The sequence below is a fragment of the Ovis aries genome, chromosome X (assembly GCF_016772045.2).
Source record: "Ovis aries strain OAR_USU_Benz2616 breed Rambouillet chromosome X, ARS-UI_Ramb_v3.0, whole genome shotgun sequence".
Taxonomy (NCBI): Eukaryota; Metazoa; Chordata; class Mammalia; order Artiodactyla; family Bovidae; genus Ovis; species Ovis aries.
The window spans coordinates 64539483-64562715 of NC_056080.1; the positions used below are offsets into that span (position 1 = coordinate 64539483).

The 23233-nt window shown below is 43.0% G+C and overlaps 1 protein-coding gene across 1 annotated transcript in view; it reads left to right on the forward strand.

Annotated features, from left to right (window-relative positions):
- Positions 1-23233, forward strand: part of NHSL2 (NHS like 2) — a 295495-nt gene that overhangs the window by 111917 nt on the left and 160345 nt on the right. The window contains exon 2 of the mRNA XM_027963187.3: positions 18308-18376. Coding sequence (XP_027818988.2) covers positions 18308-18376 — 69 coding nt within the window. The remainder of the gene's footprint in view (positions 1-18307; positions 18377-23233) is intronic.

The window sequence follows — 23233 nt, forward strand, 5'->3', positions numbered from 1 at the left end:
ACCATGGTAAAGCTGGTCATATAATGATAGGGGAGAGGTGACTGCACATCAGCCACATTCAGTCAAGACAGCAGTGGCCCATGAAGGGTACTCGGCTCTGACTTAAAGGCCTGGTGCAGGGGAGAAGTCTGGCAGAGACCAGTAGTTGGGAGGATGTCCTGCTCCACTTTCCAGAGCGAAAGCTTCTATCACACCTACCACTCAGGTGGGCCCATCACTGGAGCAATGGCGTCTCCTCTCCTAGACTAAACTAAATTCTTCCACCTAGTCTAGTTGGGGCCTAGTATTTTGCAAACTTTTCTTAAAATTTACCAGAGGGATGGTACGGGGAGGGAGGTGGGAGGGGGGTTCAGGATGGGGAACACGTGTACACCCGTGGCGGATTCATGTTGATGTATGGCAAAACCAATACAATATTGTAAAGTAATTAGCCTCCAATTAAAATAAATAAATTTAAATTAAAAACAATTTAATCCTTGCAATAACAATATGAAGCAGGCATTCTTTGACCCATTTTTCAGAAGAGTACACTGAGTCTTGGAGGGATTAAGGAATTTGCCCAAGCTCCCAAGGAACCTCTCATCCTTCTACAGGAATCACTTGGAAAACTGCTGACCAAGGTCTAGGAGGCTCATCTGTGTAGCTGGAGCTGTGGGAGAAGCAGGAGCGAGGATGCTTCATTCTTCCTTCTGCTCCTTCTAGGACACAGGTGGAGCCCAAGGAGTGGAAAGCAGGCCAGCCCAGATGGAAGTCATCACTCTCCCACTGGCTTCCTGAAGGCTGGGGAGAAGGGAGTCACCATCCTTGCCTAGCTCTGCCAGGAATCTGGGTGTCCTGAGAGTATGAGGCCAGTGAGCCGTGGGGACGATGTGTGTGGGGTACTCCATGTGATAAACTGTTTTCCTTTCTCATTCCAAAGATCAGAGAGCACTTGGTGAGCAGTTCTTTGTTCCAATGGAAACAGAAAACCAGAAAAGCCCAGTGGGGGTTAGCCAAACTTTCCTTTGTCCTCTTGGGCTGGGAGGATGAATGGAAGGACCATGCAAGGGGGTGGGGCAAGGCCCCCATAAGGGCAACAGTTCTGTAGAAGGGGATCCAGGACAGAACTCTAGCCAAAAAAAAGATCCATAAAGAGCTAAGTACACACTAGTGAGGAGGCCTTGCAGGCTTCTTCATGCAGTCTCACTCCATGTGCTTTGGCTAAGTCAGACAGCCCCCGGCAAGAGGCCGGGACTCCAGAGACACAGCTAGTGCTTTCCTGGCCTAAGGAGTACCAAAGGCACCTCCATGACCACTCTTCTGCATGAATCCTCTGAACTCCCTGGCTGGGTCTGTTTCCTGCCCCTTCCCCACACCATGCTCCCACCAAGAATAATAAGGACTCAAATTTGTCAAGGTCATTCAAAGTTTGCCAAGCACTTCCCCATATAATAGCTCCTCAGGAGGCAGGGGAGCCTACTGGTTAAGAACACAGGCTCTGGGCCCAGACTGCCTGGCTCTGCTGTGTGAGCTAGCCTTGTACTTAGGTTTTCTCATCTGCAAAATGGAAATGATTGCAAGGTCTACACCTTAAGGTTGTTTTCAAATTAAATGAGCTAATGTTTAAGCTCCCTTAAAGCAAAGATCGTTTTGTCTTTTATTCACTACTCTATCCCTAATGCCTAAACAGTGTGTGGTACCTGGTAGAGACATGGCAAATATTTATTGAATATATATGAAGTGCTTGGAATGGGAACTGGCACTTAGTAAGCACAGCAAATATTAGTTGTGGTTATCTTTCACACTCTCACAACAATTACAAGAGGAGCACTCAATTTCATGCATGTCAGTTTCCTTCCTCCATAAAGTTCAAATTCAGAGTCAAGGCACTGTTGACTGGGAAAAAAAGAAAGGTACAACCTAAAAGTTGAGAGTTATGTTTTGTTCAGCAGACATTCTGAGGACTTCAAGCCCAGACACAGCATCTCAGAGGACACTGAGAAACTGTTCCTAAGAGGCAAGTAGGGGAGCCAGGATATATAGGAGTTTTTGCAACAAAAGACAAGGTAGTTGGAACATCAAAAGATTACTGTTAATAAAAGAAAACCAGATATCTCAAGTTAAGGAATTTGTTGCTTTTCTATGTATGGGAAGATGCAAGAGTCTGGACTCACTGAAATCGTACCTTTGATATGCTCCTCAACTATCTGGGGCCAGTATCCTGTGCTTTTTCATCTTGAGTCTCCTCAGGGTGCGCTGTCAGGGGCGGCTGCAGCAGTTGACTGCTACATGGCAGGCATTCTGTTTCTGTCCTGAGTTCCCTTAGGGCTGTGTTATAGCTGTCGGGGCAGCTGTAATGTGGTGGCAAGACGGCTGCAACATCTTTTGTTTACTCATATGGCAGGCAACGTTTTAGTTCATAGCACCAAAGACAGGCAACAGATTTAAAATTGACAGAGAGAGTTTGGGCCACAGAGGATTAGGAATGCAGCCCTCAAATCTGAATAATAGCATCCAGCCACACACTCATTTGTTCACTTGTCCATTCCGCAGATATTTCTTGAATACCCCCATGGTCCAGGCCCTGAGCTGTGAGCTGGGGATATACTGATGACAAGACAGACAAAGATTCTATGTTTGAGGAGTTGAGATTCTGGTGGCAGGAGACAGGCAAAAGAAAGAAAAGACAAATAATTTCAGATAGTAATAAATGCTATGAAGAAAATAAAGCAGTATAATGATGTAGAGCGTGGCTGAGATATGTCTCTAAGGGGGTTGAGAAAGGGACATAGGAGCTTTCCTGGGTATTCTTGGCCTCAGGTCAAAGGCCCTTGCCTTGTGTTGGTCAGCATTACCTCATCCTGAGAGTATTTATATGCCATCTGCCCAAGGCAGGAGTCAGCTGCTAAGTGTAGCTCTCAGGGGTCTGTGTATGTGGTTTTAGGTGTGAGGGGCTGGAAAGAGGGTGCTGTGAACATATGGTACCTGCAGAAAAAGGTTCTAGCATTAGTAATCCTCTGGCAAAAGCTGTTGGCTGCATAGGGAGATGGTGGTAGAAGCCCGAGAGCGTCCTCTGAGGTCCTTCTTGCACTCCCAGGGAGGAGGTGTCTGGCCAGTGCCCTCACGCCCCTGCTCCTTTGTGGTGCCCTGTCATGTGTGCACACACCACCTCAACTTCAAGACAGCCCAGGCACTGTCTCCACCATTACAACCCTTATCACACTTGAGTGCCCTTATTCATTACGTGTTTAGGCATCTCCAGAGCCTGGTACAGAATTGATGCCTAATAAATACTTACAGAATGAAAGAATAGATGTTGACTGCTTTCCTTCTGCTCCCTTAACTGACTGGCTCAATCTCACTGAGGTATCAAGACTCAGCTCACACGATCGTCTTATTTCCTTGCATATCACCCGCAGAGCTCTTGCTCATCCTTTAATTCTTCTGTGAAGCTTTCCTTGACCTCCCCAGGCAGGGTTGGCCCCTCCCACCCCTGAGCACTCCAGCACATTCTATTTCACCCGCATCATAGCCCTGATTGCTCTAGGGGTACTATTTGCTCAGTCATGTCCCCTAACCTGAACTTTTCTCAGTGGCACGGAGTGTGTGTTTCCGTTATCTCCACATCCCCAGCAGCAGCCCCTAGAGGGCGCTCAATAAATATTAGTGGAATTGATGGAAAAAACATGAATTTTTGCTTCCTAGGTAGTGGTATGCTGGACCTGGCTTGGGCTTCTTGTGGCTCATGAAAGCTGATTGTTCAATATTTAAGAAGTCCATGAAACAATTGTTAAACACAGCCGTCGTTAAAAATTAAATTATAAGAGAAAACACAAAATAAGCCAAGATTGAGGGACATTCTACCAAATAAATGAGCAACTAAATGCAATATGGGATCCTGGATTGGATCCTAGAACAGAGAAAGGACTTTTGTGGAAAATTGGTTAAATCCAAATAAGCTTTATACTTTAGTCAATAATATTGTAGCAAGGTTAATTTTTCAGTTTTGATACACGTTTTATAATTATATAAGATGTTAACATAAGGGAAAATTGTGTGAAGGATATAGGGGAGTTCTCTGTACTGTTTTGGCGACTCTTCTGTGAGTCTAAAATTATCTCAAAATAAAAAATTAACTGTTGAACAAAAATATTAAATTATATAAACCTTCAGTTAAATAAATTATGTTAAAAATAATAAATACTTAAAATTCACCAGCTCTTTTTTCACCAGTTATTTTACTATGATCTGTGCTCTTGAGCTGATTCACATCTACTGCATCTGAATGGTGTACTACCGAACATCCTTTCCCACTCTGAGTTTGGTGATGTCACATAGGTTGCTTGAAATAGGCCACAATGGGAGTATTTTTAACATGAAAATCTGAGAATGCTACAAATTAGGGTTTAGATTCCTGTTTTGTTCACTGTACTCTAGCCTTCAGAAAGTGATGGAGAAAATGTACATTAAACTTAAAAGAGTGCTATGTTTATAGCCCTAACATCCTCATCTCATCCTCAGAAATGATGTCTATCTTCATGAATAACACCAAAAAAATGGAAGAAATATGCTTCCAGTACATGGAAATTATTATCTGATTCAGAAAGGAGTTGTTTGAATCACTGATTAATCTGTCAAGTTCTAACACTTCTTCATGGTTTAACTTTCTTCTTACTCATTAACATAAAGGAAATATCAGCCACCATTCAAGTAGAAATTACAGTCTTCTTTTGCAGCTGTAAGATGGCTATGGATATAAGAGTTCAGCAAAATTAATGAATGCATTATAAAAAATTTAACTGGTTACATGGAATTTGCAATAGAGTGTTATTTCATTGTTATTCATAAATTGTGCATTTCACTTGTTACGTAAGAAGTAAATTTACATATATATGCATATACATGTGCATTTTTTTTTACAAGCCAATGCTTAAACATTTACTAGAACACCACTTGTCCCAAGTATCAAATGCATCATTGGAAAGAGAACAACATTGCCAGGTGCCTTCTCTGTGCCAAGCTGGACTATCTTTTTTACGTTCATGATCTTAGTTGCCCTTCACCTCAACTCTGTGAAGTGTAAGTATTGTGGACATCATTTGTGAGGATGAGATGAGGATATTAGGGCTCAGAGAAGTTAACTGATTGGACCAAGGCCAAGTAATTTCTATATAATGGAGTCAGGATTAAACCCTACATCTGAATTCAGAGCTAGTTGGAATAGTTTCCTATTGCTGCTATAACAAATTACCACAAATTTACTTAAAGCAACAGAAATGTATTATTTTACAGTTCTGGAAGTTAGATGTCAAAAATGGGTCTCATTGGACTAAATGAAGGTGTTGGCAAAGCTGCATTCCCTCTGGAGCTTCTAGGGGAGGATCTGTTTACTTGCCTTTTCTAGCTTCTGGACACTACCTGCCTTCCTTGGTCTTCATCCCCTTCTTCCATCTTTGAAACCAGGATCTCTCTGACGCCCACTTCTGCTGTCACATCTCTTTCTCTAACTCTGCCTCTCCTGCCCCTCTCCTTCACTTTATAAGGACCTTGGTGATACATTATGCCCACCTACTACGTGTGAAAGAGTCTCTCCATCTTGAGGTCAGATGATTAGCAACCTTAACTCTGTCTGCAAACCTTATTTCTGAACTTTGCTCTTTAACCTAACATATTCATCGGTTCCAGTGACTTAGGGCATGATCATATTTTGGGAGGGGGGCACAATTTTGCTTACCACCCTTGTGCTTTTTCCATGATGCTTAACTACCTTGCCTCTTGTTTTAGTGGTTACATAATCTGATACGAGGCCAATAGTATTTTCCTTGACACTTGCATGCCGCATGTTCTTATGCCCTCCACTTTGGGGTAAAATGCCTTCATTCCTTCAGATAAGTTCCCAGCTGCCAGAGAGCCCTGTGGGAGAATGGTTTCTAATCCTTTAGCTTTTAATATTGGACATATATTTTACCTTGGCTCTTACTAAAGTGTTTTTTAAATAGTTTCCAGGATTTTGTGGATTGCTGGCTTTTTCAAAGCTCTATGCATTTTTTTTTTCCTTTTCCCAGTGTTTGTATGGGACCAGAGCCCCCTTCCCTGTATGGTAGGTCTCATTGTACTGTGGTTTATCCAGTCCCACCTTCTGGACCTGTTTCTAGTCACCAGACAGGATCCTGCATTACTTATTTGCACTTCTCAAACATTTTTACACTGCTATATTCTAGAAAAGGCCCTGGACTTAACTAAAGTGACTTTTCCCATGCCTGCTGATGAGGCATCTGTCTGTCTGTGTTTAATATTACTCTCTGACTGGCTTTTCAGAATCGGACTCTCTAAGTAGTAGTCCCCATCTTCCTTTGTTTCCTCCACTCTGGGATCCCTGATTCTGGTGGTCATGAGAAACCTCCTCCACTGAGACTAACTAGAGACCAGAGGTTGTCCTTCCCCCCAAGAATCCTTCATAACAACCAGACCTCTTCGCTGCCTCTGAGTCCTGACTACAACCTTCTTGGTTCACCCGTCTATCCTTTCCAAAAACTTTGTGCTCTTCCCTTCTGCCTATCAGATTCACACTCACACTTTGGAGCCCGGTCTGTATCTGACCACTTTGAGGAAAACTTTCCAGGTCATACCAGCCCAAGGAGCTCACATCCTTGTCTGAGCACTTCCAGAACTTCCTGTCAGTAAGTATTTCAACAATGTAGCATCTGTCATTATGGACAGGTTGCAAACTGGTGGCTGATGGGCTGAATATGTTTGGTTTGGTCTCTATGTGGTTTGTTTCTTTTCTAAATTATTTGCTAACAAGTCACAATTACTAATCTTTCCATTCAATCTAGATTTCTGTCTTCCTTTAGAAACAGAGAAATCTAGTAATACTAGCCCTGCATTCCCACAGGGTGGTAGCTGGATTGGGATGGCAACTTTCCCATTAGATGGACCTCTTGCTCTCTACTTTGTCACAGTCCTCCCCCCTTATGATGATGATATTACTCCAGCCTCCTTTACTTATTTATAGTACTTGCCTGGCTATTAAAGGTATATGGAAATTCTGAAATATTCCACACTTATCTAAACGTCCAACTATATTATAGTCTCTTGAAGGAAACAAACTTCATTTTGAATTTTTTTGTGTCTTGCATGCAGCTCTGTACATAGTAGATGCCCAATACGTATTGGGAAAATAAAGAATTTCCTGAATCATCCTCTAGATGACTCTATAATGTGTAAAAATTTAATTGTACTACAAGGTAAAACTTTATAAATGTACCATCTGTTGAGAAAGTACCATATACCTGATACATAATCAATGCTCTGAACAAAAGAGAAGGTAACCAAGGCTCAGAAGGCCTCTACACAGTAGGGCTGGGGCTGGAGATCTGGTAGTTTCTGGGGTAATGGTAAATGCCTATTCTTGATGAGGAAGCTTTCCTAAATGTCAGTGCTGGAAGCAGAGAGGAACTGCCCCCTGGGACTTTCTGGTAATGTTTGTCTATAAACTCTTAGAGTTGTGGACAAAGCTTTGGATAGAGATTAAGCATTTATTCAATTTCCTTTCTGTGCTGGGCATTTATGAAGTAACTCTGCACTTACTCTTAGACTATCAGGAATTCTGAGCATACTGGGTAGCCCAGGATGATGACTGAAAAGATGAGGGAAATACAGCTAGATTGAATCTAAATGTTGATGGGATTTGGAGCCCATTTGGTGAGTCACATTCAATTGAGAGATGTGTCTGCTGGTTTCCTTGCCCATATGTGCACAGAGATTATGCCATATTCCCTCATGCTGTCACGGTGGTACTGACGTGTGGTGTGGGATGGGAAAACATGCAGAAATAATACATGTTTCATTGCGCAGCAGCAAGCAGAAAGGAATGTGAAAATACTGTAGACTCCCACTGGGGCAGAAATCTGGTGTCATGTGTTGCTGAACAGCTGCAGGAAAATTTGTGTGGACCCTTGGAGGCAGAGAGGTGGGTTCACCAGACGTTGGTTCTGAGTAACTTTTGAGAGCAAAGAGGTTGTACAGGAAACAGACATGGCACATCTAGAAGCTTGACCTTGGAGCCTTCATCTGCTTTCTTTGCCACCCCATCCCCCTCCTGCTACCACCAGTTCCAGCTGTGGCAAGGAGAGAAGGGAAGCAGAAGGCCTCAGCCCCAGGGTACCAGGTTCCTGTGGGCCTGATGTGCTCACAGGTCCTGCTTAGGACCACCAGAATGCTCAGGGCAGCTGCGTGGGCTGTAGCTCTGGGACAGAGGGAGTCCCCTGGGCCTATCCTAAAGGAAACAAGAGAGAATAGGGGTGTGGTGAGAGAGGCAAGGCAAAGGACCCATATAGGGGCTTTTATCTTTCAGATTCTGTAGGAATTTATAAGACTATAAGAAACATAGAATCCATAACTTTGAACTCACCTAGAACCAGGTTCAAGCCCTCCTCTATTCCTACAAGGGTGGCCTTAAGCAAGTGATTAATCTCTCCAAACCCAGTTTGCTTCTCTCTATATAGTGTGAAGAGTCATGAAGTGATGTTTGTATGGGGCCTGGCCCATATTTCAAGAGATGGGAGCCGTAAATTTTCTAATGATGCAGCTGAGCAATAAGCTATCATATTGATTATTATTTATTGTGGGCTTACTGTGGGTTAGACATGGTGCTAAACCATTTCAATCCATTCTTTCTTTAATCTTTCAAAGAAAGATGAAGAAATTGAGTTACAGACAGGAAGAGTGACTCATTGAAGCTCATCCAGCCAGTAAATGACAGAACCAGCACATACAGCATGCAGAGCAGTTCCAGAGCCCACACTTCCAACCAAACCACCTGCCATGCATTCATCCCACTTCACACATGAGGAAACTTGAGGTTCAGGAGTCACTAACCTCGGAGGCAGAGTGTAGGGCTCTAGATGTCTGGCTCTGCTATTTCACGTGCTGTATATCCTTGGGCAAGTCATTTAACCTCTCTGAGCTTCAGTTTCCTGATTTGGAAAATGTCCAAGACCAAAGCTTCTGGCAGGCTGTACAGTGAGCAGTATCCTGTGGGAGAAGGTGGAGGGGATGAAGCTCAGAGTCTTCCAAAGACAGAGAATAAGAAGAAATGGATGTGACTGACTTTATGAAGTGGAGACATGTCTGAAGTGGAAACTTGCCAGAGTGAACATGCCCGGCTCACACAACCCATTTAGCAGAGAGCCTGCATGGGCCGGGTCGGCAGGAATACAACCAGCTCAACCAGCACCCACACAGTGAGCTGCAGTTGCTACCTAGGGGGCAGGCAGTGACCATGAAGCCAGGCTGAGCACTACAGCACATTCCCTGGCTCCTGCTGGTTTCCAGAGTGGCAGGGAGCAGCCAAGCCTTGTTCCAGGAGTGGGGAGGAGAGTGAAGAAAAGGAACAGAGTGCTGCCTCTGCTTTGGAAGTTATAAATAAATCCATCTGGAAGTGTTTGGGGGCTGTGGGAGCCTAAGGCTGGCCCCTGCAATTCAGGCCATGTGGCACATATTTCCATTCACACCAGACCTTCCCCAACCCCACCCCAGTCCCAGGAGACTGTCTGATTGGCTTTGTCTGTTTTGGCCTGAGCTGGGTAGGAACCTCTCAGGCCTCAACTCTGCTTCCAGCCCCTGCCCCAATCCTTCTCTCCTCTCCTCCCAGGTCAGCTCCAGCAAGATCATGTGTGAGAAAGTACTTTGAAAAGTTTACATGCTATTTGAGTGCTGCTTGAATGAATGAATGAATGAATTTCAATTAGTCATTTAACTAGCAGTACATTCCACTCACTAGGAAGGGACCCCATGGTAGTTATGGAAGGTGATGCATTATTGACTTTTAGCCTCTATCTCAGGATCATCTTTATCCTACCCAACTAAGAGACAGGGGACAAAGGCACTGCACAAGTCTTGTTCATTTTTCTCTCCCCAGCACCAAGGGCAATGCTCAGTAGAGAACAAAATAGAATCCTTGCCCTCATCCGAGCTCATGGTCACAGTGTTTCTCAATGAGAGTACTACTGGCCCTTGGGGTGAGACAATTCTTTGCAGTGTGGGGCACTCTTGTGCATTGCAGGATGTTCAACATCATGACTTCTGGCTTACTCAGCACCCCAGAGTCATTGTGACAATTAGAAGTGCCTCTACGCATTTTCAAATATTTCCAGGGGCTGGGAGGACCCACCCCTAGCTGAGGGCCACCCCTGAAGGACTTGAGAGGACATGAGGGGAAGGAAGGCCATCCCTAAGGTGTGAACATGTTGAGTCTTCCAAGTCCACATGGAATTGGTGGTTTATAATTAGGAAATAAAATTTGTCCCAGAAAGGTGTAAAATAATCCGTCAGTGGCTGAATTAGGCCCCAGAAGCCCATAAGGTGGCTGAGGTCCATGGTTCTCCCAGACTGGCCTAGGGCTGAGGTACAGGCACTGCAATGACTGTTTTGAACATGCTGATGAGATGGTATTTTGAGAATGTTCAAAAATAGCCACTATCTGATCCCAGATGTAGGTTTGAAGTCAACCTCAAGATATATTTGGGATAAATCCACTTTGAAGTGGAAGTTCTGGTTGAGATCAGCATTTACTAAGATCATCAAAGGAGAAGGTATTGGGGAAGAGGTGAAGAGTGAATTCAGAACCAGAGGCCAAAGCTAGAGAAATAAGCCCTGGGGACATCTCTGTCCCTTCATTTCCATTCCTAAGGTCAGCACCCTAGTTCAGGGCTTCCACTCATGCCAGGACCACTGAAGCAGGCTCCTAACTGGCCTCTCTTTTTCTTCTGGTCTCTCTGTCTTCCAGAATTATCTTTTAAAAACATGGCTTTCTTCATGTCCCTTCTTAGCACTCACCAGGTCCAACCACCCTGGCCTTGCACCCTAACCCCCTGCAGTCTGCTGCCCAGCAAGCTGGTTCTAGATTCTCCTTTAAGACTTGTTGGTACTCATCTCCTAGACCTTAACATCTGGCTACACAGAGCCCTAACCACACACTGACCTTCTATCCTCAATGCCACCTCCTTCCCTGAAATACCCTTTGGACCTCTCTCCATTTTGAAAAGTAAATTCATGCTTCAAGGCCAAATTCAAGTCTCCCCTCTTTTGTAAAGCTTTCCTTGACCCCTCAGAGGCAAAGAGACACTTTTGCATCTCTGTACTCCCCTCTCCGTCTCTTCATATACACCATGGGGCTTCTGTCTCTCCCACTAGACTGAGAGTTCCCTTAGGGCAGAAGCCATGTTTTGCTTTGTCATCCCATTACCCAGCCTAGTGTGAAGGGATGGGAAAGTGGGCTTTGGAATGAGCTGATAGGACAATGCAAAGAGAAAATACAATGCTTCCCCCCAAGCCTGACCATGGGTCCAGTTGAGCCACATTTTTTTTTTTTTCATTTCAGAATAGAGAAATTTTTCTTGGTACTAAGGCTGCCCTATTTCACATAGGGCTGTCTCTCTCTTTTTAAAATTTATATAAATGTAGTTAAGATAGTGGAGTAGAAGGATGTGCGCTCATCTTCTCCTGTGAGAACTCCAAAATTGCAACTAGCTGCTGAACAACCATCAACAGGAGAATGTTGGATCCCACCATAAAAAGATATTCTGTGTCCAAGGGCAAAGGAGAAGCCTCAACAAGACAGTGAGACAGACCTGCCTTTGAGTGTTTGAGTGTCTCCTGCAGAGGCGCGGGTCAGCAGTGTCCTGCCACAGGGACAGGAGCTCTGGCTGCAGCAGACCTGGGAGGCGTGGCATGTGGCATAAGTCTTCCTGGAGGAGATTGCCATTAGCCCCACCATAGAGCTGCCAAGCAGATGCCCCACAAACTGCAGAACAATTATACCAAAGAAGTTCTCACACTGTTGAAAAACTACTAGGGCCCACAACAGATTTCCCAACCTGGGGATCAAGCAAAGGGACTGAGAACTCACAGGGAATTTGACTTTGAAGGCCAGTGGGAAATTTGATTATGGAACTTCCACAGGACTGGGGAAACAAACTCTTAGAGGGCACAAACAAAACCTTGTGTGCACCAGGAGCCGGGAGAAAGGAGCAGTGTCCTCACAAGAGACAAAGCCAGACTTGCCTGTGAGTGTCCAGGAGTCTCCAGCGGAGGTGTGGGTTGACAGTGGCCAACCACAGGATCAGGGGCACTGAATACAACAGTACTGGGAGCCACAGCATGCTGGCTTAAGTCCTTTTGAAAGAGGTCACCATTACCGCCACTGCACCTGCCATAGTTTAGCCTCAGGCCAAAATACTGGGTACTGGGAGGGAACACAGCCCCACCCATCAGCAGAAAATTGGATTACTGAGCATGGCCCCACCCATCAGAGCAAGACCCAGTTCCCCCTCAGTCAGTCTCTCCCATCAGGAAGCTTCCACAAGCCTCTTATCCTTATCCATCAGAGGTCAGACAGAATAAAAACCACAATCACAGAAAACTAACCAAACTGATCACATGGATCACAGACATGCCTAACTCAGTGAAACTATGAGCTATGCCGTGTAGGGCCACCCAAGAACAATGGGTCATGGTGGAGAGTTCTGACAAAATGTGGTCCACTGGAGAAGGGAATGGCAAACCACTTCAGCATTCTTGCCTTAAGAACCCCATGAAAGCAAAAGATATGACACTGAAAGATGAACTCCCCAGATCAGTAGGTGCCCAGTATGCTACTGGAGAAGAGTGAAGAAATAGCTCCACAAGGAATGAAGAGGATGAGCCAAAGCAGAAACAATGCCCAGTTGTTTATGTGTCTGGTGGTGAAAATAAAGTCTAATGCTGTAAAGAGCAATATTACATAGGAACTTGGAGTGTTAGGTCCACGAATCAAGTTAAATTGGAAGTGGTCAAACAGGAGATGGCAAGAATGAACATCAACATTTTAGGAATCAGTGATCTAAAATGGACTGGAATGGGTGAATTTAATTCAGATGAACATTATATTTACTATTGTGGGCAGGAATCCCTTAGAAGAAATGGAGTAGCCATCATAGTCAACAAAAGAGTACAAAATGCAGTACTTGGGTGCAGTCTCAAAAATGACAGAATGATGTTCGTTTTCAAGGCAAACCATTCAATATCACAGTAATCCAAGTCTATGCCCCAACCACTAATGCTGAAGAAGCTGAAGTTGAGCAGTTCTGTGAAGCCCTACAGGACTTTCTAGAACTAACACCAAAAAAAGATGCCCTTTTTATCATAGGGGACTGGAATGCAAAAGTAGGAAGTCAAGAGATACCTGGAGTAACAGGCAAGTTTCCTCCTGGAGTACAAAATGAAGCAGGGCAAAGACTAACAGAGTTTTGCCAAGAGAACACACTGGTCATAGCAATCACCCTCTTCCAACAACATAAGAGATGACTCTACACATGGACGTCACCAATACTGAAATCAGACTGATTATATTCTTTGCAGCCGAAGATGGAGAGGCTCTATACAGTCAGCAAAAACAAGACCAGGACCTGACTGTGGCTCAGATCATGAACCTCTTATTGCCAAATTCAGACTTAAATTGCAGAAAGTAGGGAAAATGACTAGGCCATTCAGGTATGACCTAAATCGAATCCCTTATGATTATACAGTGGAAGTGACAAATAGATTCAAGGCATTAGATCCGATAGGCAGACTGCCTGGAGAATTATGGGCCTAGATTTGTAACATTGTACAGGAGGTGATGTTCAAAATCGTCCCCAAGAAAAAGAAATGAAAAAAAGGCAAAATGATTGTCTGAGGAGGCCTTACAAATAGCTGAGAGAAGAAGAGAAGTGAAAGGCAAAGAGAAAAGGAAAGGTATACCCATCTGAAAGCAGAGTGTCAAAGAATAGCAAGGAGAGATAAGAAAGCCTTCTTAAATGAACAATGAAAAGAAATAGAGGAAAACAATAGAATGAGAAAGACTAGAGATCTCTTATGGAGAAGGCAATGGCAACCTACTCCAGTACTCTTGCCTGGAAAATCCCATGGACGGAGGAGCCTGATGGGCTACAGTCCATGGGGTCATGAAGAGTCAGACACGACTGATTGACTTCACTTTCATTTTTCACTTTCATGCATTGGAGAAGGAAAGGGCAACCCACTCCAGTATTCTTGCCTGGACAATCCCAAGGATGGAGGAGCCTGGTGGGGTGCTGTCTATAGGGTTGCACAGAGTTGGACATGACTGACACGACTTAGCAGCAGCAGCAGCAGCAGCAGAGATCTCTTAAAGAAAATTAGAGACACCGATGGAACATTTCATGAAAAGATGAGCACAATAAAAGACAGAAATGGTATGGACCTAACAGAAGCTGAAGATATTAAGAAGAGGTAACAAGAATACACAGAAGAACTATACAAAAAAGGTCTTAAAGACTCAGATAACCACAATGGTGTGATCACTCACCTAGAGCCAGAGATCCTGGAGTGTGCAGTCAAGTGGGCCTTAGGAAGCATCACTAGAAACAAAGCTATTGGAGGTGATGGGATTCAAGTTGAGCTGTTTCAAATCCTAAAAGATGATGCTGTGAAAGGCCTACACTCAAAATGCCAGCAAATATGGAAAACTCAGTAGTGGCCACAGGACTGGAAAAATTTCAGTTTTCATTCCAATCCCAAAGAAAGACAGTGCCAAAGAATCTTCAAATTACTGCACAACTACACTCATTTCACATGCTACCAAAGTAATGCTCAAAGTTCTCCAAGCTAGGCTTCAACAGTATGTGAACTGAGAACTTCCAAATGTTCAAGCAGGATTTAGAAGAGGCAGAGGAGCCAGAAATCAAATTGCCAATATCCGTTGGATCATAGAAAAAGCAAGAGAATTCCAGAAAAAACATCTTCTTCTGCTTCATTGACTATGCTAAAGCCTTTGACTGTGTGGATCATAATAAACTGTGGAAAATTCTTCAAGAGATGGGAAAACCAGACCACCTTACCTGCCTTCTGTGAAACCTATATGCAGATCAAGAAGCAACAGTTAGAACTGCACATGGAATAATGGACTGGTTCAAAATTAGGAAAGGAGTACATCAAGGTTGTATATTGCCATCCTGCTTCTGTAACTTCTACGCAGAGTGCATGATGTGAAATTCTGGGCTAGATGAAGCACAAGCTGGAATCAAGATTGCCAGGAGAAATATCAATAACCTGAGATATGCAGATGACAACACCCTTTTGGCAGAAAGTGAAGAGGAACTAAAGAGCTTCTTGATGAAGGTGAAAGAGCAGAGTAAAAAAGCTGGCTTAAAACTCAACACTCAAAAAACTAAGATCATGGCATCTGGTCCCATCGCTTCATGGCAAATAGATGGGGAAACAATTGAAACAGTGACATACTTGATTTTCTTGGGCTCCAAAATCATTGTGGACTGTGACTGTAGCCACAAAATTAAGACGCTTGCTCCTTGGAAGAAAAGCTATGACCAACCTAGACAGCATATTGAAAAGCAGAGACGTTCATTACTTTGCCGACAAAAGGTCCGTATAGTCAAAGCTATGGTTTTTCCAATAGTCATGTATGATGTGAGAGTTGGATGATAAAGAAGGCTGTGTGCCAAAGAATTGATGCCTTTGAACTGTGGTGTTGGAGAATACTCTTGAGAGTCTCTTGGACTGCGAGGAGATCAAACCAGTCAATCCTAAAGGAAATCAGTCCTGAATATTCATTGGAGGACTGGTGCTGAAGCTGAAGCTCCAGTTCTTTAGCCACCTGATGCAAAGAGCTGACTCTTAGAAAAGACCTTGATGCTGGGAAAGATTGAAGGCAGGAGGAGAAGGGGACGACAGAGGATGAGATGGTTGGATGGCATCACCAACTCAATGGACATGAGTTTGAGTAAGCTCCAGGAGATGATGATGGACAGGGAAGCCATGGGTCACAAAGAGTCAGACACGACCGAGTGACTGAACAACAACAAATTTTTAATTGAAAAATAATTGCTTTACAATATTGTGTTGGTTTCTGCCATACATCAACATCCATCGGCCATAACACACTTGAACCACTTTTAACTGCTGTCTCCATGAACACTGTCTTTGGATGACGGTTAGTGAAAGAAGTAAGGGAGAGAAGGAAAAAGATGGAGAGCCAAGGTGTCGGGCAGGCAGAGGGAGTTGAATGGAGAAGAGAGGAGAAACTGAAGTCATGAAAAAGGAGAGAGCCAAGGTCTGCACCAACAGCTTCCACACATAGGAATTCAAATAACCTAAAATGAAATAAGAAAAGATTGGGATTCTAGAAATGAAAGTAGCTGCCTAGGCAGGTCAGTTGAATGTATAGTTAATTAATGGGCATTAGTGCCCTTCAGTGCCAAGCTGAGTATAGAACCTGTCCTGCTGTGATCAAATGCCAGCTGCCCAGGATGCCCGTTTAACAAACAGCCAAAAAAAACTACGAAACAATATTAGCATGAAAGAGCTAGAGAATTCCTCAGATAGCTCTTCCTAAGGGCATCAGGGCCCACTGGAACTCCATAGTTGCCCCCTACCACTGGCCCTGCTCTTGCCAAAGATAAGTGGACAAGAGAAAAAGAAAACATGTAGCGAAGAACTAGTATCCCAGAGGCCACACTGGATACATTTTATGCACACAGCTCTTTTGATCCTTAATGTAACTCTGTGAGTTAGGTATCATCTGTATTTTACAGATTAGAATGTTGAGGTCCTGGGAGGGTTAAGAATCTTACCCAAGGGTACACAACTTCAAAGTCCTGAATCTGAGATTCCAATGCAGGTCATCCCCTCCACGACTGGCAGCAGTTTTCTCCCTGGTCTTGCTGACTTTGGCTGTGGGGCTGATCTCTGGATTGATTTCTTTGAACATAAACAAAATACCATCAATTTTCCCTGGCTCTGGAATGAATCTTCAGAATCATGTGCTGTTTTCCAGCTTCCAGCTGGGTGTCTTTGCCGGGTGTTCATGAATATGAAGCAATAGGCCTTATCCTGAACATCAACAGCATGCATTCAAAAATACCAGACTGCTTTTCTTCCCAGAAGACACTTCAAGCTGGGAACTTTTAGCCTATGGAACTGAGTTTTTATTTTCTCTTCCTCTCAGTGATCTGCCAGTAATCTGGTTGATAGCTGCTAGGCAAACTTTAAAATCCATATCAAAATCATGGTACCTTTACTTGTTTAGTTTCCTCAGTCCCTACCCTGATATTAAGTCAATGTTACACATACTTTCCTAATAAAATGTTGATGATAAAACAAGGTTTAACAAGTGTTTCAAGCTTTAAAACATCATGGTAACTTTGAGATATTGCCCTCACTGTTCTGACTATCCCTGGGACCCATCCCTATCAGCTCAATGGTTGATGGATGCCATCTGTCTGCTGCCAACCTGTGAGTGATGGTGGGCAGAGGACAGGAGGTAGGAACAGGTCAGGTTTGACAATGTTTCCCAAAATTTTGATGTGATATGGTTAGGCCAACTCACAGAGGAGCCAGTGGAGGTAAAGCGGCTGGACCCAAATCAGGGGCCAAAATGGCATGCAGTGCAAACCCTATGGAGTTGTGGCTTTAAGGTGGGGTAAGTTGGCTGGAAAGTCTGTGATGATAGTTTTATGGAATTGTTCTGGAGTCAGGTACACTCTGGGAACCTTTGGGGCTGGGCCTTTGGTCTAGAGTTGTGTGTCCTGTGTAGTAAGGGATTAGGATTATTGTGCTGTATGCAGGGCCTTCTGAAACCTCATGGAATAACAGATTTTCAGTAATATGCAGTGACAAGCAGGCGACAAGTCTCTGATCTTGGGTTTGGGCTTTTGCTCTGGTCATTTTAATGAACAGGATTCTTCTGCATCACCTTCAAAATCTACTTGGAATCCAATCACTTTTTTTACCATCTTTGTTGCCTCCATCTAGTCCAAGCCATCATCCTCTCTTGCCTGTCGCTGGTCTCCTTAATGATGCTGTTAAAATATAGTCCGTGTCAATCTTTTGCTCAACAAACATCTTCTAATTGTTCCCCATCTCACTCATATTAAAAGCCAAAGACTTTAGAATAGCCTTCAAGGCCCTCAGAATCTGCCCCTCCCTTACCCCCCTGACATTATCTACTCCAAATCCCTCCGTCACCTCCTTCATCCCAGCCACACTAGTCTCCTGATCATTCTTTGTGCTTTCCAGGCACATTAATGTATTGTGCTTGCTTTTCCTTATGCATGGAATGCTTTTCCCCAGCACATCAGTCAGGATGCTGGGAGAGAGCGGTTATGGGAACTGTGGAGAGTTGCTGTCTAAAGAAGGCCACCTGAGAGGAGCTGAGGTCTTTGGTGGAGGGATTCAGCCAACCCGTGATGAACCTGAACACCGAGAGCTGATGAAAAATCTCATTTTCTCTTTCCTTCTGATCTCCTTGCAGGTGCCTCCCATTGGTCAAACCTAACCCGAAGCCAGAGGGCGAGGGAACCTGTCAATGCAGTCCATACAGGTCAGCCTACCAGGGCACAAAGCTGGGTGGAGAGGGGTGGACAAAATCTGAAGGGGAAAATTAAAATGTCCACAACCTCTGGATATCTTTATAGCTGGCTCCCTCACTTCCTCCAGCTCTCCACTGAAATGTTACCTTCTCAGTGAAGACTTCTCTGGCCACCATTTCTTGAAATTTCAATCCCCAGCACTCAACACCTTACATCTTTCTTTCATGCTATTGATACATTTTTGTATAGCACTTAATACCACCTAACATATAATTTATTTATCTTGCCTATCATCTGCTCCCCCACTAGAATGGGAGCCTCATAAAGGCAGGGCCTTTGTTTGATTCACTGCTATTATCACTGCCTAGAATAGTATACAGTAGGTGCTCAGTGAATATCTGGTCAATGAATGAATGCATTCTCAGAAGCCACCCGAGGGTGAGTCTGCTCTCAGCCAGGCACAGCTAGGGGTAGTTGTCCAATTGCTGTTCATGCCTGCTGCTCTCAGTTTCCTTCAAAGAGTCTTGACTGCTGCCACATTTTCAAATCAGAGGGTGGGGGAGTCTTTGGTGCCCTCAGCATTGAAACATGCATGACAGCTTTTCACCTAGAATCTTATGGAAATGGCTGTTTCACTGATTAGCATGGCTGAGCTTTGTGTGTTTCTAAGTCGTCAGCAGCAGTGGGTAAGTTCACAGTCATGGGAACATTGGCCCTTCCAGGTGGTACTTCCATACATCAGTGGTAGTGCTAGTTGGCCTGATTCCAAATAAAGTGGACCCAGGAGGCACTTCCTTGAGGCTCAAGGGCAGGGGGATATGAGCTGGGCCCTCTGGCCATACTGGTGGTGAAATATGGGTAGGTCAGATCAGGACAAGCAAAACAGGTTTGAGTTCCTAGTACACTGTTGCTGTGTCCAGGATAATGTTTTTACTATACAAGTGGCATATGAAGATATTTTCATTGTAAAAAAAAATGAAACAATCTAGCTACAGTTAAAACCCTCTTCATTTCCCAGCTCTGCTCCCCAGAGGTAACAACCACTGTTATCAGGGAAGAGTACTCTCTTCCAAGTCTTTTTCTGTGTATACATAGTTTGGTTGTGTGTGGGTAGTTAAAAATAAATAGCATTACACTGTATACACTGATCTTTAATTTGCTTTATTTCACTTAACAATGTATCTTGGAAACCTAACCATGTCAGGACACATGGATCTAATTCACTTTTTAATTAATTAAACTTTTTATTTTGATGTAATTGAAGATTCACATGTAACTTAGAAATAATAGAGAGATCTCATATACCCGTCACCCAGTTTTCCTCAATGGCAACCTCTTGCAAAACTATAGTACAATATCACCCACAGGATAGTAATATTGATACAGTCAAGATACAGAAAATTTTCATCACCACAAGGATCCTTCAACTTGCCGTTTCATAGCTACCCCCAATTTTCATCCCACCCCTCACCTCCTCCTTAACCCCTGGCAACCATCAATCTACTCTCCATTTCTAAACTTAAGTCTTATCAATAATGATATGTAAATAAAATCATCCAGAATGTAACCTTTAGGAATTGTTTGGTTTTTCAGTCAATATAATTATCTGGAGATTTATCCAGGTTGTTGTATGTATTGATATCCTGTTTCTTTTAATTGCTGGGTAGTTTTCCATGGCTTGGATGTAGAGAAATAGTTTATCCACTTGCCTGTTGAAGGACATGTGGATTATTTCCAGTTTGAGGCTATGAAGCTGCTGTGAACAATCATGTAACAGGATTTTATGTGAACAGAAGTTTTCATTTCTCTGGGATAAATGTCCAAGAGTGCAATTGCTGGGTCATATGGTTCAACAGTTGCAAGTTTAGCTTTTAAAGAAACTTGCCAAACTGTTTTATAGAACAGCCATACTATTTTACATTCCCATCAGCAGTATATGAATGACCCAGTTTCTTGGCATCTTCTCAAACATTTGGTGTGGTCATTTTTAAAAAAAGTCATTCTGATAGATATGTAGTGGTATCTTATGGTGGTTTTAATGTTCATATCCCTAATGGCAAGTGATAGAACATCTTTTCATGTGCTCATTTGCCATCCGTATATCCTTTTCAATGAATTATCTGTTCGTGTCATGGTTTGATTGTCATATACAAAATCTAGCCTATATGCCGAGCTCTAGATTCCAAATGTTTTCTTTTCTCTAAACATTTTATAGTTTTACATTTTTTCATTTAGTTCATGATGCATTTTCCAGCATTACTGAGATATAATTGGCATATAATATGGTGTAAGCTTAAGGTGTACAACATGATGATTTGATGCACATACATATATATGTATATATATATATTTCAAAGTAATTACCAAAAAAAGGTTAGTTTGGTTTGAAGAGGGGTTGCTTGCTTTTTATTTTTTCATTTTGGCTTCACTGGGTCTTTGTTGTGGCACAAGGGCTTCTCACTGTGCTGCAGGACTTCTCTAGTCATGGCGCACAGGCTTCTCCTATTGTGGAGCGTGGACTCTCGAACACATGGGCTCAGCAGCTCTGGTATGTGGGCTCGTGTAGTTGCAGTGCAAGGGCTCTTCGCTTGTAGTACAAGGACGTAGTTGACCTGTGGCATTTGGGATCTTACTTCCCCAACCAGGGATGGAGCCCACATCCCCTGCATTGAAAGGCATAGTCTTAACCACTCGACCAGCAGGTAATTCCCAAGGTTAGTTTGTAATGCATTTTAAGTTGATTTTTTTGAATTTTGATAGGAATTGCACCAAACCTGTATATAAATATGGGGAGAATTGACATCTTTACTGGTGAAGGAAATGGCAACCCACTCCAGTATTCTTGCCTAGAAAACTTCATTGACAGAGGAGCCTGGTGGGCTATGGTCCACGGGGTCGCAAAGAGCCAAAGATGACAGCACCTGAGCACACATGCATGGCGTCCGTTACTATGTTGAGTCTTCTAATTCATGAACACAGTGTATTTCTTAATTTATTTAGGTCTTCTTTGAATTCTTTCATCATCATTTTGTAGTTTTGAGTGTACAAGTACAACAAAACTAAGTTTTGTTATATTTTACACTTGAGTATTTATTTTGAGAAATTGTACATGTTTTTGTATTTTTAAATGTTGGCATCCATTTGTTCATTGCTGGTATACAGAAATATGATTTATTTCCATATGCTTATCTTGTATCCTGCAACCTTGCCAAGCTTATTAGTTCTAGGAATTGTTTTGTGGTTTGTTGGAATTTTCTTCCTACACTATCATGTTGTCTCCAAATAGGGACAGTTTTATTTCTTCCTCTTCAATCTGTATGCATTTCATTTCCTCTTCTTGCCTGATTATACTGGCTAGAACTTTCAGCATTGTGTGGAATCAGAGTGGTGAGGGCAGACATTCTTGCCTTGTTCACAGTCTGAGGAGAAAAGCATTCAGTCTTTCATCATTAGGTTTAGTGTTAGCTGTGTTTGGTGGCTGCTCTTTTTCAAGTTGAGAAAATTCCTTTCTTTTCTTATTTCTGAGGGTGTTGTTTTTTCTTTTTATCATAATTGGTATCGGATTTTTGTGAAGTGTTTTTTCTGCATTGATTTACATAATCATGTGATTGTTCTTCTTTAGTCTATTAATATTGTGTATTGCATTGATTTATTTTCAGATATCGAAACCATCTTACATCTCTGGAATAGCCTTCACTTGATAATGGTATATAATTCTTATTACTGAATACTATTTACTAATGTTGTGTTTAGGAGTTTTACTTCTATTTTCATGAGAGATGTTCGTCTGTAGTTTTCATTTTTGTTGTGTGACTGTCATCTGGTTTTGGTATCAAGATAATATAAGCTTCATAAAATTATTTGGGAAGTGTTTTCTCCTCTTCTGTTTTCTGGAAGAGATTGTATAGAATTGGTGTTAATTCTTTAAAGATTTGGTAGAATTCTCCAGTGCAACCATAGGACCTGGGTATTTCTCTTCTGGGAGTTTTAAAATTATGAACTCAATTTTCTTAATAATAGTGATCAGTTCAGTTCAGTTGCTCAGTCGTGTCCAACTCTTTGCGACCCCATGAATCGCAGCACGCCAGGCCTCCCTGTCCATCACCAACTCCCAGAGTTCACTCAGACTCATGTCCATCGAGTCAGTGATGCCATCCAGCCATCTCATCTTCTGTCGTCCCATTTTCCTCCTGCCCCCACCCTCCCAGCATCAGAGTCTTTTCCAATGAGTCAACTCTTCGCATGAAGTGGCCAAAGTACTGGAGTTTCAGCTTTAGCATCATTCCTTCCAAAGAAATCCCAGGGTTGATCTCCTTCAGAATGGACTGGTTGGATCTCCTTGCAGTCCAAGGGACTCTCAAGAGTCTTCTCCAACACCACAGTTCAAAAGAATCAATTCTTCGGTGCTCAGCTTTCTTCACAGTCCAACTCTCACATCCATACATGACCACTGGAAAAACCATAGCCTTGACTAGACGGACCTTTGTTGGCAAAGTGTCTCTGCTTTTGAATATGCTATCTAGGTTGGTCATAACTTTTCTTCCAAGGAGTTAAGAATCTTTTAATTTCATGGCTGCAATCACCATCTGCAGTGATTTTGGAGCCCCAGAAAATAAAGTCTGACACTGTTTCCACTGTTTCCCCATCTATTTCCCATGAAGTGATGGGACCAGATGCCATGATCTTCGTTTTCTGAATGTTGAGCTTTAAGCCAACTTTTTCATTCTCCACTTTCACTTTCATCAAGAGACTTTTGAGTTCCTCTTCCCTTTCTGCCATAAGGGTGGTGTCATCTGCATATCTGAGGTTATTGATATTTCTCCTGACAATCTTGATTCCAGCTTTTGTTTCTTCCAGCCCAGCGTTTC